This window comes from Bubalus kerabau, chromosome 5 (genome assembly GCF_029407905.1).
Source record: "Bubalus kerabau isolate K-KA32 ecotype Philippines breed swamp buffalo chromosome 5, PCC_UOA_SB_1v2, whole genome shotgun sequence".
Taxonomy (NCBI): Eukaryota; Metazoa; Chordata; class Mammalia; order Artiodactyla; family Bovidae; genus Bubalus; species Bubalus kerabau.
In genome coordinates, this window is record NC_073628.1 from 55,433,667 (window position 1) to 55,453,600 (window position 19,934).

Consider the following 19,934-nt stretch of genomic DNA (forward strand, 5'->3'; position numbering starts at 1 on the left):
AAAGGCCCAGAGTATGAAAGGACAATGAGCTGGGTCTGCTTAGAAGGCAAAGGGGTGGCTGTCTGGAGCTGACCACAGCAGGAGGGCCGGGACCACATCTGGTTTTTGTGCAAACTGGTACTCTGTGGTGGAAGACATCCCAGAGACATGTGCTCAAAGAATAAAGGAACACACAAAAGGTAGGCAGGCTAAGCATCCAGAGAGGAAGAGAGAAAGGCCTGAGGGAGTAGTCCATTAAGTAAAGAAATGCGCCTCATGCATCAGGAGATGATACTGTAATAGCAGCCCCATTTAATGAGCCCTTGCACATGCCAAGTCCTAAGCCAGGCATTTTTCATGGTTCAACCAATTAATTCTCACAACAGCATTACCTAAATATCATTATGATTGTCATTTTATATCCAAGGACACACCCGAAAAATTGGAGGACTTGTTCAAGATCTCCCAGGTAGTAATTTAAGATCTGATACTCTTAACCCAGTGCTTCTGTTTTTCCAAAGAGGATGTTTAGCATGTTGCCCCTCCACCTCAAAAGGCTTTGGTTGCTTGGATGCTTACATTCTGTCCATTGAAAACCAATCTTAGAATCTTTAGAATCATATGTCACATTCAACTCTTCAAGTCACTCAGTTCAGTCAGTTTAGTCAATTCAGTCGTGTCCAACTCTCTGTGACCCTGTGGACTGCAGCGCTTCGGGCTTCCCTGTCCATCACCAACTCCCGGAGCTTGCTCAAACTCATGTCCACCGAGTCGGTGATGCCATCCAACCATCTCATCCTCTGTCATCCCCTTCTCCTTCTCCTCCAGCTTCAATCTTTCCAGCATCAGAGTCTTTTCCAATGAGTCAGCTCTTCACATCAGGCGGCCAAAGTATTGGAGGTTCAGCTTCAGCATCAGTCCTTCCAATGAATATTCAGGACTGATCTCCTTTAGGATGGACTGGTTTGATCTCCTTGCAGTCGAAGGGACTCTCAAGAGTCTTCTCCAACACCACAGTTCAGAAGCATCAATTCTTTGGTGCTCAGCTTTCTTTATAGTCCAACTCTCACATCTACACATGACTACTGGAAAAACATAGCTTTGACTATACGCACCTTTGTCAGCAGAGTAATTCTGTTTTTTAATATGCTGTCTAGGTTGGTCATAGCTTCTCTTCCAAGGAGCAAGAGTCTTTTTAATTTCATGGCTGCCTGCAGTCACTGTCCACAGTGAGTTTGGAGCCCAAGAAAATAAAGTCTCTCACTGTTTCCACTGTTTCCCCATCTATTTGCCATGAAATGATGGGACCACATGCCACGATCTTAGTTTTTAAATGTTGAGTTTTAAGCCAGCTTTTTCACTCTCCTCTTTCACTTTCATCAAGAGACTCTTTAGTTCTTCTTCACCTTCTGCCATAAGGGTGGTGTATCTGAGGTTATTGATATTTCTCCCGGCAATCTTGATTCCAGCTTGTGCTTCATCCAGCCCGGCATTTCACATGATGTATTCTGCATATAAGTTAAATAAGCAGGGTGACAATATACAGCCTTGATATACTCCTTTCCCAATTTGGAACCATTCCATTGTTCCATGTCCTGTTCTAATTGTTGCTTCTTGACCTGCATACAGATTTCTCAGAAGGCAGGTAAGGTAACCTGGTATTCCTATCTAAAAATTTTCCACAGTTTGTTGTGATGCACACAGTCAAAGACTTTGTCATAGTCAATAAAGCAGAAGTAGATGTTTTTCTGGAACTCTCTTGCTTTTTCTATGATCCAGCAGATGTTGGCAATTTGATCTCTGGTTCCTCTGCCTTTTCTAAATCCAGCTTGGACATCTGGAAGTTCACAGTTCACATATTGTTGAAGCCTGGCTTGGAGAATTTTGAGTATTATTTTGTTAGCGTGTGAGTTGAGTGCAATTGTGCAGTAGTTTGAACATTCTTTGGCATTGCCTTTCTTTGGGATTGGAATGAAAACTGACCTTTTCCAGTCCTGTGGCCACTGCTGAATTTTCCAAATTTGCTGACATATTGAGTATAGCACTTTCATAGCATCATCTTTTAGGATTTGAAATAGCTCAACTGGAATTCCATCACCTCCACTAGCTTGTTCATAGTGATGACTTCACATTCCAGGATGTCTGGCTCTAGGTGAGTGATCACACGATCGTGATTATCTGGGTCATGAAGATCTTGTTTGTACAGTTCTTCTGTGTATTCTTGCCACCTCTTCTTAATATCTTCTGCTTCTGTTTGGTCCCTACCATTTCTCTCCTTTATTGAGCCCATCTTTGCATGAAATGTTCCCTTGGTATCTCTAATTTTCTTGAAGAGATCTCTAGTCTTTCCCATTCTATTGTTTTCCTCTATTTCTTTGCACTGATAAAGTGGTTAAAGGCAACACCAGAGCAATTAGGTTTAAAACACATATCCTGTCACCAGGAGTGAATAGTTTTCTTCTACTCTCACGACGAATTACCTCAGATATCTGTTTTGTGTTTTGAGTGGTTGGTTTAATTGGTTTACCGTGGGGAGCAAAGGGGCACAGCCAGGGCCGGGAAACCCAGAGCTCAGTCTGAGGCCTGGGAGCCTCCAGTGAGGAGGCTGTTTCCCTCAAACATGGGGGCAGGAGAAAATAAGAGAGGATGGAAGACTCGGCTGACTCAAACAACCTGTGTAGACGATAAGATCACATAAGATAAGACCTTGAGATGGTCGCAGGCAGGGGGACGTTCTTGAAAAAATTTTTTAAAGTAACTGTCGGGGTTCTGAGGTTTGGTTCTGTCTGCTTTCCCACCTGCCATCTTCCAGATTCCCCATTGCCACACCATCTGCTCCTGGCACCAGGTCTGGGAAGCCCTCTCGCTTCAATCCCAGCACAAGCGCTGCAGCAATGGATCACTCCTCACCCACGAATCAGCCACAGGCACCAGAAATCTGTACTTGTTTCTAAAAAGCACCTTCCAGTGCTCCTCAGACCTGCTGAAAGAAACACTGTCAATCTGGAGGCTGATAAAACTCTCAGTATCACAGAAACCCAGGTCGAGCAATCACAAATACCCTATCACCTTGACCCCTCTTGAATCATGTTCCCCGCAGACCACAGTGCATCAGCCAGCCCAGGGAACAGGGTGCAGGCACCCTTGCTTCTATCATATTGAGAGCTGAGCAGCATTTCCTGGGCCCCAGGCTTCATTAGCACGTTGGTGGTATTGCTTCCTGTAGCTGACTATCTGTTTCCATTCTGGCACAGTGTTTGCTCTCTTCTCTCTGCTTTGGGGGTTGGGGGAAGATGAACTTCTCAAGGAGCCCGTCTCTGCCCTCTTGGCCGTCTCCCTCTCGGCGCCCCGCACGTCCCCGTCACAAGGCAGAGCGTCTGGCGTCCCCCTGAGCCGAGCTGGGGAGCTCCGCACCCAGAAGAGCTCTTCCCTCCTGCAGTCGGCATCGCAGCCACATCCAGGTAGAGCCAAACTTGTTATTTTGTATTTTGGGTCAAGTCAGCCTGACATTTCAGGGACAGACGCAAGGTAGAGTTGGTTGCGGGAGAGAAAGTTCTAGAAAGAAAGACTGGAAGCTTTAGAAAGGAAGAAGTAAAAACCAATAGACTTTTTGTAATGGATTTTGATAAATAAAGATTTAAGAAGATGAAAATTTGAGAGTCAAAAGTTGTATGTTAGGGAATGTTCAGAAAATGGAGACCAGGAGGATTTCTGTCATTCTTACTTACTAAAAAAAATGCTTATACTAGATGGGATTATATGTAAAACACAAACCAATTCTGCCTTTTCTCTTGAGAGTCAGAAGTTTAGGAAGAGACAGGAAAAGTGGCAGGCTGGCTGGCAAGCTGATGACGATTAAGAGAAGGCCTAGGAGGAGAAGCTGAAGCCAGAGAGGGTCGCAGAATAATGGATGTCACCACGCCAGCACGGTCAGAGACCACAAGGAGGATCTCAGAGCCCAGCACTCTGCAGGGAACCCTCGGCAGCCTGGACAAGTGAGTGCCGGGGGCGGTGAGTGCTCCCCTCCCCTGATTTAGAAAGGGGGTCCTGGTCTATCCTGGACCCAGCAGCCTTGCCATCCCTCACTAGGCTCTCATCTCCTAAGACCACTAAACTCTTGGCTCAGAGAGGTTTGCTCAGAACTGCCGGAAGGAAAGGAATAGGTACTGCGAGGAGAAAGGAGTTGTTGGGAAGAGAGGAAATATGATAACACACCACTTCCTTAGAGCTGGCTTCCTGGCATGGCTGGGTTTCTCATGCTCAGAGGCCCTCATGGCGGTGCTTGAGCTTTCCTTTTTCAAGTCCCACCGATCACTCCTCAAAGAAACAGAAACAAAAACTAGTTTCTACTCTGATGGAAACAGACGGCCCACTTTTTACGCAGATGTGCTTTCAGGCCCTAAACACTTGCCATGAATAAAAATGGAATCAAAGATATGATAAAGATACATCCTTAGATCATAAAATCTCACAGAATTAATCATAGATGTAAATCTTACAGTCAAAACCTTCAATATTATATCAACAAAAAGTCCATCAATAGTTGAAACTTTGACGCTGAGAGGTATTGGTTTCAGTGCAATGATAAAAGCACAGCTCAACAGCAATAAATTTAAAATCACTGTAGTTTGGGGAGGTAAATGTCATGACCATGACCAACAAATACATGTCCCCTGCAGGTGGACAAGGTCATTGATGGGGAATAAAGTGTCAGAATCCTGCAGCACTCCTCCAATACTATTTCTATATCCATTCATTTGATAATTTATTCATTCATTAATTTAACAAATATCCATCAGGTTCCTACTGAGTGCCAGGCACTGCTGCAGGAACAAGGCGAACAGGACAGACAAAGACAACCTCCTGGAGGTTGCAGTTAAGTGGGAGGGTCAGATACAAATAGATGAACAAAAGCATGGCTAGCATAACATCAGTCAGTCGTAAGTGCTATGAAGAAAAACCAGGGCAGAGTAAGGGGACTGGAGTACCAAGGAGGGCGTGACCAGGGAGGACCTATCTGAGGAGGTGACATTTCAGAAGAGACCTAAATTAAATGAGGGGATTGAACTGCGGGAGAGGGAGCAGCAGGACTGAGACAAGACTGTGCTTTGCTGGAAACAGCATGGAGTCCTGGTCATCAAGGTCAGAGGAAAATAGTAGGAAAGGAGGTCAGAGGCAGGCAAAGGCAGAAGAGAAGAGGCCGTGACATTCTCGCCTGTTAGGGACTATGGATGCTATCCCAAGCATGATGAGAAGTCATGGGGGGTTGCAAGCAGAGGGGGCACGTGATCTGATTTAACCGTTTAGAGGACTACTCTAGCTCCTGTGTGAACATAGTATGTTGGGGCCAAGAGTGAAAGCAAGGAGATCATTAGAGAGGTTCTTGCAAAGGTGGAACTCACGGTGGCTCAGACTGAGGTGGTGGCAATGGAGGAGCAAGAGGTGATGCTTTGGGATAGATGTCCCGGTTAAGCAGATAAAAACTGCTGGTTAACTAGCAGTGGGGTGTGAAAAAGAAAACATTCAAGAATGGCTCCAAGATTTTTGACCAAGCCATTAGATGACAGGAAACATCAGAGGAACAGGTTTATGGGGGGTGGGGGGAGAACAGGAGTTCTGTTTTAAACATTTTTGTTTTGAGATGTCTATTGGGTTACCACATGGGAATGTCCAGTATGAAATTGGGTGAACAAGTCTAGAACTCATAAGGACAAAAACCTTCCCTGATGGATGACCTGGTTTCTAGTATTTGGAGGGGCAGGACTGCTAGTGATTCATTCTGCAACCTCAATTGGCTGCTTCCTTTAGCCAAAGCAGAGCAGTAGGCCTGGCCCTGCCCAGGAACTGCAAACAGCCCGGTACTTAAGCAGTGCATTTGCACCGCTCACATTCCACAACAGAGCAGAGTGTTGCTTGAAGACCAGCTCCACAAGTTGATGCTACAGGGATTATTAAAATGCAAGCAACCTGGACTCTTGTCCCAGAGCTGCTCCTTAACTGTAAGTGGATAATCTCTTCCAAGCAAGACAGAAAGCTGAGGGGCAGGGAACAGGGCAAGCAGGAGCAAATGGATTTGACAAGTTTGGAAGACAGTGTGAAGCCATAGAAAGAACAGTCTTTGGGCCCAAACAGACCTAGATTCACATTCCATCATGCTCCTTCCTACCTATGTGATCTTCCCTATGTTACTCTACCTTACTGAGTCTAAATCTCAGATTCCTTGGTCACAAAGAGAGATGGATTGTTTAAAGAGAGATGGATTGTTGTACAGATTAAATAAGCTTTAATGCAAACCACTGGCATCCAGTGAGCATTCAGAAGGGATAGCTCCCTTCTCCCACGTCCTCTTTCCCTCTCTCCATGAGGAGATAACCCGCTCTTCTACCACGCAGCCCATCCCACCTCAGTTTTCCTTCCCTCGGCTCCCACCCCAAACCCTCGAGTCCTGCCTCTTGGAGGAAGCATCTCCCCCGACCTTCCCCACCCCATGGCTGGATCGTGGCCCTTGGTTTTCCTCACAGGGCTGAAGACCACAGCAGCAGCATCTTTTCTGGGTTTGCGGCTCTCCTTGCCATCCTCCTGGTTGTTGCAGTTATCTGTGTCCTGTGGTGCTGCGGTAAACGGAAGAAACGTGAGTCCCTTGTTTTCCAGAGTTGAGACACACTACGATCAATTGTCTAGTCTGGAATTTAAAGCCCAGTTCTCAGAGGGCACAGTGGTAAAGAATCTGCCTGCCAATGCAGAAGGTGCAGGAGACGTAGATTCAATCCCTGGGTTGGGAAGATCCCCTCAAGGAGGAAATGGCAACCCACTCCAGTATTCTTGTCTGGAAAAATCCCATGGACAGGGGCCTGGCAGGCAATAGTCCATGGGGTCACATGGCGTCAGACATGACGGAACACAGACACACACATTGCCCTCCAGAGATAAACCGTTGCACTGAGGAGTCCTCTGTTCTTACCTGTGTGTTAACACAGGTCATTGTCTCTGTCAGGATCACAAGCCGTGGCTCTGAAAGCTCCATGTTGAGTCGAACTTCATTCTGAAAGCCTTGCCCTGGTACCCTGTGCCCATTTCTGTTTCCTGCTTCTGTCTCCTGAGTCCCCTGTTCTTCTAGCTCAAAGGCATTGGTCAAGTCTGGAAACACATTTTTCATAATACATGGTGAGGGTGGGGAATATTTTCAGGCGCCGTCTCTTCCCCAAGGGTCCCCACATCCTGTGCAGCTAAGCCCAGCCATGACCTCTGTGTCTCTCATTGTCTTGCAGGGCAAGTTCCCTACCTCCGAGTTACCATCATGCCCTTGTTGACTCTGCCTCGACCCAGACAGCGAGCCAAAAATATTTATGACCTCTTGCCCCGAAGACAAGAAGAGCTGGGTAGGTTTTTCTTTCTCATCCATGGAACCCTAACCCTACAGAACTTCTGCCCCCAGAATATAGGTCTCACCTGCAAAAGCGGCTTTTTCTAAGCATGCTACCGTCCTACTCTTCAGGGAGCAGGCGCGAGGACGGGACAGACAGACGGCAAGCTTTACCTCCAGTGGGGCCTGGGGGCTTGAAGAGGGAGCAGGAAGTCATCAAGGTCAGGGATCTGGTTTGGGGTTTTCTCCAACTTCATTGAGAAATGATTGACATATGTCACTGTATGAGTTTACAGAGTACAGCATGATAATTTGATTACATAGACTACAGTTTTGGTTTTTCTTGATGTAGTTAGCTGGGTTTGTCTAAAGTTGGGAAAGACACACAGGAGAACATGGCCTCCAGCCTCAAGTCAGGGAGGGCTCACCCGAGAAGACTCCTCCCAGCCAGCCTCCTCGATTCCTGTGTTAGTGTCCATTTGTCCTAAGGGAGCTGAGGAGTGTTCCTGGTCTCCCAGCTCATCATCCTTGAAGCCCTGACCCTCTCCCCACAGAACACTGGCCCCCAAATACCAGATATCAGACAGGTCCACTTCACCCAGAATGTGAGGACTGAACAGGCTGAAGCACTTGGAGGACTGGCTGACTATGCTCAGGGTTTGCTCTCTGACCTTTCAGGAAGACATCCCTCAAGGAGCATCCGTATTGTCAGCACCGAAAGCCTCCTCTCCAGGAATTCTGACAGCCCTCCCTCTGAGCATGTGGTAAGAGTCAAGCGAAACGACAGTCCCTTTGGGAGAAATGACGTGTCTCTGGCAGAAGAGCTGAAGTGCAAGAGTCCTAGGTTTTGCTTCTTGTTTCACTATAAACGGCACCCCAGGCCCTATTAATAAATGGGAAGACTAGCCTCAGGATCGCCCTACCACCCAAGGCAAAAAATTTAGAAAGAGAGGAGCAAGTGCTTGAGATTTTAAGAAAGGCACCAAGGCACAAGTATTCATGGACACTTGTTGGAACCGAAATGTATTGCTTTAACAAAGACATGATAATGCGTTTTTCCAAATAAGTGTTGTCTCCTGTACCGTAATTATCTTGAGAGGGTACATAAATTTTCCTACAGAGCTGTTGGTGCTCAAAGCACCCTTAAAGTTCTGCCTCGGGAATTACTTCCAAGCCTATGTCAAATTGTTTCAATCCTCCTCCATAGCAGTAGTAGTCCTAAGTCACTCAGCACTGCGACTGGTGTAAAAAGTGTTGAGCATGTTGGGGATACCTTTGCGTCTGGCTCTGAAGGCAGCTCCCAAGAAGGAGACGCACAGCAATGTGGGGCAGAGGGACTGTTCTGAAGATCAGGGCGCTCGTTTCTGTAGATAAGTCCTTATTAGCTTGTGTAAGAATTTGTTTCTTCGGTTTTACGGCATCCCTGGGTGAGTACGGCATCCCTGGGTGAGTACGGCATCCCTGGGTGAGTACGGCATCCCTGGGTGAGTACGGCATCCCTGGGTGAGTACGGCATCCCTGGGTGAGTACGGCATCCCTGGGTGAGTACGGCATCCCTGGGTGAGTACGGCCATGGTGCCGCTGCTGCTGATTGGCTCGTTACCCCTTCTTTACCCGGAGCTGCTGATTGGCTCGTTACCTAGCCTTTCTTTACCCAGAGCTGCTGATTGGCTCGTTACCCAGCCTTTCTTTACCCAGGGCTGCTGATTGGCTCATTACCCAGCCTTTCCTTACCCAGGGGCTCAAGGTTGATGACCACGTGGCCGCCTCCAAGTTGCCACATTTGCTTCCTCCTCCTCTCACATGTCCCATTCTTCAGCTCTGGTCCTGCTTCTAAGACTTCCTAGGGCAGCAGGTCCACGTGGCTATAAAAGGAAGAGTGGAGGCAATCCACTGCTTAAGCTAGTTCTCGTATTCAGCTGAGCCCTGAGGGGATTTTGTACCTAGAGTTGAGATCTCAAGCTGACTTAAACCTACAAACATGTTTGGATTGTACTCTGTACTGTTTGAAGGACGTTTTAAACCAGTTGCCAACATTTAAAAAACTAAGAGATTTCACACTGAAGTCCAGATATTCAGCCTTTTTTGAAAATCAGACATGCTGGAAACATCAGACCAGCCTTCCTAAATGACCATGGCTGACTTGTGTGTCAGCTGCGCCCATGCTAATAACAGCAAGCATTTCGTAGTGTCTCCTTTGTGCCAGGAGCTAAACAGTTTACAGGCAGTAATTCATTTTTTCTTCACAAAACCTCATGGTATTGATATTATTATGATTATCCCCATTTTATAAGTTAGGAAGCTGAGACACAGTGAGATTAGGTAACTTGTGTAAACTCAGCACAGAGTGGTGAGGCTAGGACTTGCACCCTCAGTCTGAACTGAAGCCTCTACCTTTAGCCACTATGCTGGGCTTAGCAATATGTTGTGGGGTGGCAGGCTCTCTCTAGTTCATAATACTTCCCCCACTGAACCCCCACAGTGTGGCCAGAAACTAGTTACAATTTATTGTCACATTTACACTGCTGCTTTCCTTAAACCCAGCCCACTTCACTCATCCCAACCTGGCATCGGAAGCCTTGTGATTTGAGAGCCCTGATTGAGAGCGTCTCTCTGCAGTGAAGCGCTGAGTGGAGGAGCCGTTAGCTACAATAGTGCCGGACGGGGAGAAGGGAGGGCTTGTCCTTATTCCTACCCCTACCCTGTCACTCGCCATCTCTTCTTACTTACAGCCCTCCCGAGCAGGCGACGCCCTCCACATGCACAGAGCCCACACTCAGGCCATGGGGTATGCAGTGGGCATCTATGACAATGCCATGCGGCCCCAGATGTGTGGAAACCTTGCTCCCTCACCTCACTATGTCAATGTCAGAGCTTCAAGAGGTTACCCGAGCACTTCTTCAGAGGACTCGAGAGACTATGTCAATATCCCCACAGCAAAGGAGATTGCTGAGACTTTGGCTTCTGCCAGTAACCCTCCCGGGAACCTCTTCATCCTCCCAAGTACCAAGGAGCTGGCGCTGTCTGAAGAAATAGATGAGGGTTGTGGGAACGCCAGTGACTGCACCAGTTTGGGGTCTCCAGGAACTGAGAACAGTGATCCACTCAGCGATGGGGAAGGGTCTTCTCAGACCTCGAATGACTATGTCAACATGGCAGAGTTGGATGTCGGGACCCCCCAAGGGAAGCAGCTCCAGGGAATGTTTCAGTGCCGCAGGGATTATGAAAATGTACCACCAGGTCCCAGTAGCAACAAGCAGCAGGAGGAGGAAGTGACATCCTCAAACACAGACCATGTAGAGGGCAGGACAGATGGTCCAGAGACCCACACCCCACCTGCCGTGCAGTCAGGGAGCTTCCTGGCTTTAAAGGATCACGTGGCCTGTCAGTCGTCTGCCCACAGTGAGACCGGGCCGTGGGAAGATGCAGAAGAGACGTCAAGTGAGGACTCTCACGACTATGAGAATGTGTGTGCTGCCGAGGCAGGAGCCAGGGGCTGAGCAGCGGCCTGACCCACAGCTCTTTCCTGACAAACTAGGACCCAGCCACCCAGCCGGCAAGCCACATGAAGTGGCCGCTGCTGCCAGATTCACCCTCGATGACCCTGTATTTCAGTGGTTTCATTTGGTTAGGCTAAGGAGATGAAATGAGTAAGGAGCTAAGGGGCTCTCAAAAGCAGAGTTTTGAGAAAGCCAGAAAGTAATTCTTTTCAGCAAGGTTCTGTTACCTCTTGTACCAACTTAAGAATGTTTGCTGAAACTACCTTACAGAATTGTTAGGAGGTTAGAAATGGAAGAGTCCTTTAGTGCACAGTGGAAACACAATGTAGCCTAAAATCATTGGCTTTGCTAATACCAGCAGGCTGCAAAGCAAGAATACAGATTATTTGGTAATCCAGGCAGAGGCCAAAATGAAAGAAGAAATCGGAGTGGGGTGGGGAGGGAGAGTTTCCACTCTAGAATGAGTGTGGACCACCAAACACTGGAGAAAATGCAGAATAATAATTCTCATCATTGCTAAGGGGATTGCAAGCCGTAACCTTCACTCTGGAAAATTGTTCATCAGTTTCTTATAAACATACACTTATTATATAACCCAGTCATTCCAGTATTAGGTATTTATCCAAATGTAAAGTTTGTGTTCACAAAAAAAAAAAACCTCATACATAACTGTTTATAGCAGCTTTATTCATGACTGTGAAAACTTGGAAATAAATAAGTCTTTCAACAGATGAGTGGATAAACAAGCTGTCCTACATTCACACAATGAATTTATCCACACTCATGAAATGAGTGAAGTATATAGGTTCATGCAACAACATGGACAAATATTAAACACATTTTGCTAAGTGAAAGAAGCTATATGTAAAAATCTACATATTGTATGGTTCTACTTATATGACATTTCCGAAAAAAACAAAACTGTAGAGGCAGAAAACAGATCAGTGGTTGAGAGGTTTGGGAAGCGGGACCAAAGGAGCTGTACAAGGAAATTTTTAGGATAATGTTTCTATAAGGTAATTGATACTTGACTGTATGCACTTGTCAAAACACACACAAAAAAGCCCGTACAGCACAAAGGATGACTTTATTATATGCAAATTTAAAAAATTCACCAGGCTGTTGGGGGGCTCACAATATAATGCAGATTGTACAAATTTTGTAAAATTTTGTAAAAATTGAATTGGTTTTACAAATGTATGACATAATCTCACTGAAGGGAGTGGGGGAAAATTGAGCTGGCCTAAGTAACTTTGGAAAACAATATTTTGCTTGAAAATGTAAGATAAAGACACAAAGAACTGAACACAAACACAGCAGTGTAATTGATAAATTTGTGTCTCATGGGAATATAGTTTAGCAATTTTGAAACTAAGTATATCCTCGAGTTGAACAAGTAAGTAAATATGACACAGGTAAGGAGAGGCAAGTTTCTTACTCTCAGAGAAAGAAGTAATAAATAAGCAAGTAGAAAAAGAAATACAGATGAGGGTACACGTAGGCTTCCCAGATGGCGCAGTGATAAAGAATCTGCCTGCCAACACAGGAGACGCAGGTACGATCCCTGGGTTGGGGCGATTCTGTGGAGAAGGAAATGGCAACCCACTCCGGTATTCTTGCCTGGGAAATTCCACAGACAGAGGAGCCTGGTGGGCTACAGTCCATGGGGTCACAAAGAGTCAGACATGACTGAGCACACACAGCACACCCACACACAAATACACAGGCTAGTATATATATGGGAGAAGGCAGTGGCGCCTCACTCCAGTACTGTTGCCTGAAAAATCCCATGCTTGGAGGAACCTGGTAGGCTGCAGTCCATGGGGTTGCTAAGAGTCGGACACGACTGAGCAACTTCACTTTCAGTTTCCACTTTCATGCATTGGAGAAGGAAATGGCAACCCACTCCAGTGTTCTTGCCTAGGAAATCCCACGGACAGAGGAGCATGGTGGACTACAGTCCATGGGGTTGCTAAGAGTCGGACACAACTGAGCGACTTCACTTTCAGTTTCCACTTTCATGCATTGGAGAAGGAAATGGCAACCCACTCCAATGTTCTTGCCTGGAGAATCCCAGGGATGGGGGAGCCTGGTGGGCTGCCATCTATGGGGTCGCATAGAGTTGGACACGACTGAAGCGACTTAGCAGCAGCAGCAGCAGCAATATATATGTGTGTATTTCCTAACTCTGCCCACTAGAGGGTCTAGAAGCAATGATTCTCCAATTGCGATGAATACAGTTAGCTCCCAGATCTTGGATTCCAAATACCATTGTCCAATAAAAGGAAGCAGAACTCCTTGGAGGAATGGCTGGTTTTAGAGCTGAGGCAGGGAAAATGCAAGATAAGTTTGAGCACTGTGTAGAAAAGGAAAGAAAATAAAGAAATAAGGGGTCAGGGGAAGAGAGAAGAAAAGATGAGGCCATATCAGAAGGAGCCAACCGAGAGCACTCTCAAAGGTACTGGAGCAATTTAGGCAATAAAAGTAAATGTTTATAATGCAGATTTTTAACTCAAGGGATAAAATAAATATCCACGAATCCCTACCCCTATAAATGGTAAAATTAGCATGTGGCACCTTATGGAAAAATAAGGTAATTTCATAACTTCAAAGAATCTCCCTTCAACTGTTTATTCACTACCGTGATGGTTTTAACGTTGATCCACAAATTATTTGATACTTCCCTTGGCACTTAATTCCCTTTGCCTTTGGTGTGGGCTGGATTTAGTGACTCTTGTCTAAGGAAAAGAATATGGAAAAGAGAAAACAGTAAATCTACACTGGAGAAACCTGTTATACATGTATATTTCCTCTGTCCACTGGAGGTCTAGAATCAGTGACGCTCCAGTAGGAATGAATGCACTCAGCTCTCAGACCTTGGTTTCTAAACTTGGTAGACACTACCTTAACCACGTGATCAAGGTCAACTCACCGTTGGTAAGCTATGTTGTGGACTTCCCTGGTGGTCCAGTGGCTAAGAATCCGCCTGCCAATGCAGGGGACAAGAGTTCGATCCCTGGTCCAGGAAGGGTCCACATGCCAAAGGCATCCAAGCCTGTAAGCCATGACTACGGAGCCTGCATGCGGAACTACTGACGCCCTCATGCCCAGTGCGCGTACTCTGCAACGAGGGAAGACATCGCAGTGAGAAAGCTGAGCACTGCAGCTCGAGAGCAGCCCTCACTTGCCACCCCAGAGAAGGCCCACCCACAGCAATGAAGACCCAGCACAACCACAAATACATACATAAAAGTTATGCTGCTCTATGACCAAGGACAAGGGTTTTTCACCTCTGTGGTATTCTTCCCTAAAAGCCACAACCCCAGTCTTATCGTGAGAAGCATCCAAAAACTCAAATTGAATAACATTCAACAAATACCTGACCAGAACTCTTTAAAGTGTTAAAGTCATGAAAGACAAGGGAAGACTGGAGAATCTGTCGGGCCGGCAGAGACTAAGAAGGTGTGATGACTAAATGCATGATGCCTTGGGTTGGATTGTAGTACATGAAAAGGACATTAGTGGGGGAAAAGGTTAAAAAAAAAAAACAAAGAAGAAAGTTCATATAGTAGTCAGTAGTATTGTATCAATGTTAATTTCTTAAGTTTTGACTGTGAAGAAAGTTGAGCACCAAAGAATTGATGCTTTTGGACTGTGGTGTTGGAGAAGACTCTTGAGAGTCCCTTGGACTGCAAGGAGCTCCAACCAGTCCATTCTAAAGGAGATCAGCTCTGGGATTTCTTTGGAAAGAATGATGCTAAAGCTGAAACTCCAGTACTTTGGCCACCTCATGCGAAGAGTTGACTCATTGGAAAAGTCTCTGATGCTGGGAGGGATTGGGGGCAGGAGGAGAAGGGGACGACAGAGGATGAGATGGCTGGATGGCATCACTGACTCGATGGATGTGAGTTTGAGTGAACTCCAGGAGGTGGTGATGGACAGGGAGGCCTGGCATGCTATGATTCATGGGGTCACGAAGAGTCGGACACGACTGAGCAACTGAACTGAACTGAACTGAACCAAGTTATATAATTAGCATTTAGGGGAAGCTGTGTGAAAGGTACAGGAACTCTCTGTACTGTCCCTGCAACTTTTCTGAAAGTTATGCCAAAACAAAAAGTAATTTTAAAGCATGGACAAAGCTGGGAGTGAAGACATCTAGCTTCATTCCACTCAAATTAGTGTGCCTTTGTTCCTTTTTCTGCAAAAAGGGACATAATGTAAAGCACATGCTGCTATCGTTGCTTTGGATATTTGTGTTCGTTTTCTGCATGGTTCTGTTAATGTATGTTGGGGGCCAGAGTGAGGCACTCCACCCGTGGCAAAGGTCATGAGGAAGGATGCTCGACATACGCAAAGGCGGGATCGAGCCTCAGGAGTCCCCCTGGAAATCCTCGAGCATCTACCCCCATAACCAGAGCCTGCCTACTTTACTACTTTGCGCTCTCCCCTACACCTCTGACTTTATGGGGGGCTGTCCCCCACCACCTCTTTCGGAGAAGGAGTTAACTTAGAGCTCCAGTTAATAATAATTCCTGGGCGTGATAGGTGTGTTTCAACCTACAAACTCCTCTGAAGGTTCTCTAGCCTGCCTGACAGGCTTGTCCCGCCACATGTGATTGCTCACAGCCTCCCAACCATGAGAGGCACGAGATGCTTTAAACCTTCTAAAAACAGGTTCCTTAGAAAAGTTGGAAAACCATTAGTATAAGTATAGTGGGCTGATTAGAAATTGTATTGGTGAAGGGTTTTTCATTTGTTGAGCCAATGTTTGTTGCTCAGTCTCCACATCCTTTGCCCTTACACACATTAATGAATATATAGAAATAAGTATTAACCTTTGATATTAATCACGTTAGACCTTAGGCTAAGTAAATTCTTTCCTTAACTAAAACCCACTACACCCTCACCCTATAGGAATGTAACTTTATTTGGGTGGCGTCTGTTTTAAGAATTTTCACCCCTGGAGAAATAAGTGTCCTGGTTGACTGACCACTGTCACAAGGAGAGGGTCATAAATTGTCAGCAGGCCCCCTGGCCAGAAGATGATGTAACACCCCTAAGACCTCTGTATACATTTGTATGAAGCACCTGACTTTGATAAAAGTCAGGACTGCTGACCCTGCGTGACTTTTGCATAACATCTCAGTGTATAAAAGTAGACCATGGAAAATAAAGAATTGGGATCAGTTTCTCGAAATACTGGTCTCCCCATGTCGCTCTCTCTCTCACTCTGGTTGAGTCTCCATCTGGAGCGCGGACCCCACCATGCTTGCTAATTATGCCTGGGCTTCTAAGATCCGACCGGGGAGGCCTGTGTCTCCTCTCCTTCGGGAGAACGGAAGGACGCCTGCTGCCTACGTAAGTGGTGCAAACTTCTTGTCTTTAAGTTTTATTGGTCTCCCGCGTAAACCAAGCTACTCAGCCTCTTTTCTGAATTTCCTTACTGAGCTATCCTCATTCTATTACTCTTTACATCTCTAATTAATATCTAACTGAAGCTATTGTATCCTGATCCTCGCCGACGCCGTCCCCGCTTCGAACTCCCTGGATCAGCCGGGGCTGGACCCCGGCAAATGTATGTACTCAGTCTCTCCTATCAAACTGCAGTCCTTTTGTCTGTAGGAAAATATAATTAAATTCTTTGTATTCACCCTAGTTCTGAGGACAAGCCTCAAGATAAAGTCAGGTTATCAGTAACTGACAGGTGATGTGATTTCAGTGCATGTCGTTATAAAATGTTGAGTGATGTTTTTCTGTGGTTCAGGCATGGAGGCCGAGGCTTAAAGCTAAGCATCAAAGGTGTAAGAACATCCCACGTTTCTGAGTTCAGAGCACCACCAGCTGTTAGGGGTCAGCCAACAACCCTCAGGGCTTACTGAGAACAGGAAAAGAAGTCCTAACGTGCACTGCTCTCCACGGCACTGCACCTCCGCTCCGCGGGAGAGGACCGAGTGTGGCTGTGGTGAGCCTCTGAGGACACGCTGGTCGGGAGGAGAGTGTCTTTCCTCCTCACTGCCTCCATCCCCAGGGGCGGGAACCATCTCACCGTCTCTTCTGCAGGGTACCTGACGCCCCAGGAAAAGGAGAGAGTAGAGTGTGTGCCAGAACTGAGAGGAAGGGCCTTGGAGGGGCTGACTACGCACTGCTGGGCATGGCAACTCTGAAAGTGTCACCAGAGGAAGGCATCTGGGCTTAGGTCATTTCGTTGGTACCATGTCAACAGGGTGCAGGGCCAGGGACTTCTAGGATAAATCTGTGAGGTATAGAACATCAGAAGTGGCTTCACAAGCACTTGGGTAGGTGCTAGCTGAAGCGACTTAGCAGCAGCAGCAGCAAAATTCATATGTTGAAACTTAATCTCTGTTGTGATAGTATTAGATGGTGAATGCATGCTCAGTCACTTCAGTCATAGCCGACTCTCTATGACCCTATACACTACAGCCCGCCAGGCTCCTCTGTCCATGGGACTCTCCAGGCGAGAATACTGGAGTGGGTTGCCATGCCTTCCTCCAAGGGGATCTTCTCGACCCAAGGATCGAGCCCTCATCTCTTGTGTCTCCTGCACTGCAGGTGGATTCTTTGCCACTGAGCCACCGGGGAAGCCCCATTAGAAGGTGGGGCCTTAGATGATCAGGTCATGACAGTGGAGTGCTCATGGGTGGGGTCAGTGCCCCGGGGCCTCTCACGCCTTCTGCCTTGTGAGAGCACAGCCAGATGGCTGCCTGCGAGCCAGGGGTCGAGCTCTCACCGGACACCCAGTCTGTGAGTACCTGGAACTTGGACTTACCAGCCTCCAGAACTGTGAGAAATAAATGTTCACTCTTTCAGGCCCCAGTCTATAGTATTGTTGTTATAGAAGCCTGAGCAGACTAAGACGGTGGGATTAAGGCCGATTTTTACAGGAGCTAGCTCTCATACCTGATTTGGGTAGATGTCTTCGTTGCTCTCAGATTCACTCTACATGTGACAAGCATTTAAATGTCTGCCACACATGTCACTTTGTCAGTCTGATATTGATGGCCAGTAAAGGTTAGCCTAGGAAGCAAAAATAAGCACAGAAAGAGCTTGGCAACCTCATTCATCAAGTAAAGAGAGATTTGTATCAGATCTGTATGAAGATTCAGACAGAACTGATTCTTAAATACTGGCATGAAAGGATTCTCATAACCAAGAGATAGCTACATTGTCAAACCCGGGTCCATGTGCCCTACACACAGTGAGGCCAAAAAAACTGAAACATTGGAGTTTGGAGTACAGGAAGGTCTACTGCAAGGGCTATGCACAGAGAACGCTCAGAAAACCTGAACTCACAGTGCTTTTCAGGGAAGAGTTTTTTGTTTGGTTGGTTTTGGCTGCTGCCTGCAGCTTTCAGGATCTTAGTTCCTCCCAGGGATGGAAGCCAGGCCACAGCAGTGAGAGCGCTGAGTCTTAACCACTGGACCGCCAGGGAGTGCCCAAGGAAGCGTGCTTAAAGGCAGTATTTGGGGTGAGAGCTGCAGGGTCTCGCTGCCTCTGATCGGTTAGTGGCGAGGTGATACGGCGGCCTTCCGGGAACCTCGGCCTTCAGCCTTCCGGTTCTCCCCAGTCTGGGGTCTCAGCGCGCAATTGTCGTGCTGTGTGTGTACTCCTGCGACGGCACCAGGACTCTGTCCTGTCACTGAACTAGCGCTTCCTGCTTTTTGTTTGTTCCTGCATCTCCTAACTGGTAACTGCTTGAAGCTGAATCTGTTCTTTGGGACTCAGGGAAGGCCTAAGACACTACAGCACTTTTCTATAAGCTAGAAGTGAAGAGTCTTTTGTACCCAAGAGGGCCCCACAGGGTCCTGTTCAGTGTCAACCCTCCTTTTCTTTGATATTCCTCAATCGTGAGAAACGCTGGGCTGGAAGAAGCACACGCTGGAATCAAGATTGCGATATGCAGATGACACCACCCTTATGGCAGAAAGTGAAGAGGAACTAAAAAGCCTCTTGATGAAAGTCAAAGAGGAGAGTGAAAAAGTTGGCTTAAAGCTCAACATTCAGAAAACGAAGATCATGGCATCTAGTCCCATCACTTCATGGGAAATAGATGGGGGAACAGTGGAAACAGTGACAGACTTTATTTTTCTGGGCTCCAAAATCACTGCAGATGGTGACTGCAGCCATGAAATTAAAAGACGCTAACTCCTTGGAAGGAAACATATGACCAACCTAGATAGCACATTGAAAAGCAGAGATAGTACTTTGCCAACAAAGGTCCGTCTAGTCAAGGCTATGGTTTTTCCTGTGGTCATGTATGGATGTGAGAATTGGACTGTGAAGAAAGCTGAGCACCGAAGAACTGATGCTTTTGCACTGTGGTGTTGGAGAAGACTCTTGAGAGTCCCTTGGACTGCAAGGAGATCCAACCAGTCCATTCTGAAGGAGATCAGTCCTGGGTGTTCTTTGGAAAAAATGACGCTAAAGCTGAAACTCCAGTACTTTGGCCACCTCATGCGAAGAGTTGACTCCTTGGAAAAGACTCTGATGCTGGCAAGGATTGGGGGGCAGGAGGAAAAGGGGACGACAGAGGATAAGATGGCTGGATGGCATCACTGACTCGATGGACGTGAGCCTGAGTGAACTCTGGGAGTTGGTGATGGACAGGGAGGCCTGGCGTGCTGCAATTCATGGGGTCGCAAAGAGTCAGACACGACTGAGCGACTGAACTGAACTGAACTGAACTGAATCTTGAGGGGAACAGGGGCGGGACAAGAAAGGGAATAGTTTTGGATCGAGTGGTTAATCATAAACTTGGCAGAGAAATTCAGCTTCAGGGGGCACTTGGTTTCAGTTATGAGATGATAGTTTATGGGATCAAAATAAGTTGTTAAGAGAGCTATGACTCAGTAAGAAAGGGAGGTTCAACCTACCACAGTTGGGTGGCAGGTCCCAGAGAAAAGAAAGCCAGCTCATGCTCATGAGAGAGAAGGGAGCAGAGCACGCAGTTTAAAAGAATGGCATAGCCTGAGGACATGACATAAACCGATTAGAACCAAATAGGTGCAAGATGGTGGCCAAGTCGATTTCTTCTAGACCTTGAGCCATACTGTATCCTCAGTGCAACACAT

At 46.7% G+C, this 19,934-nt stretch overlaps 1 protein-coding gene and 1 long non-coding RNA gene across 2 annotated transcripts in view; both read left to right on the forward strand.

Moving 5' to 3' along the window:
* Positions 1–7,261: 7,261 nt before the first annotated feature.
* LAX1 (lymphocyte transmembrane adaptor 1) lies at positions 7,262–10,877 on the forward strand. The gene is made up of 3 exons (XM_055583533.1): positions 7,262–7,358; positions 8,021–8,106; positions 10,075–10,877. The coding sequence occupies exons 1-3, from the start codon at positions 7,277–7,279 to the stop codon at positions 10,840–10,842; spliced, it is 936 nt and encodes a 311-aa protein (XP_055439508.1). The 5' UTR covers positions 7,262–7,276; the 3' UTR covers positions 10,843–10,877.
* A 5,037-nt stretch (positions 10,878–15,914) lies between these two features.
* Positions 15,915–19,934, forward strand: part of LOC129652758 (uncharacterized) — a 57,331-nt gene continuing 53,311 nt past the window's right edge. Inside the window, exon 1 of the long non-coding RNA XR_008714727.1 lies at positions 15,915–16,203. This is a non-coding gene — a long non-coding RNA (uncharacterized LOC129652758). The remainder of the gene's footprint in view (positions 16,204–19,934) is intronic.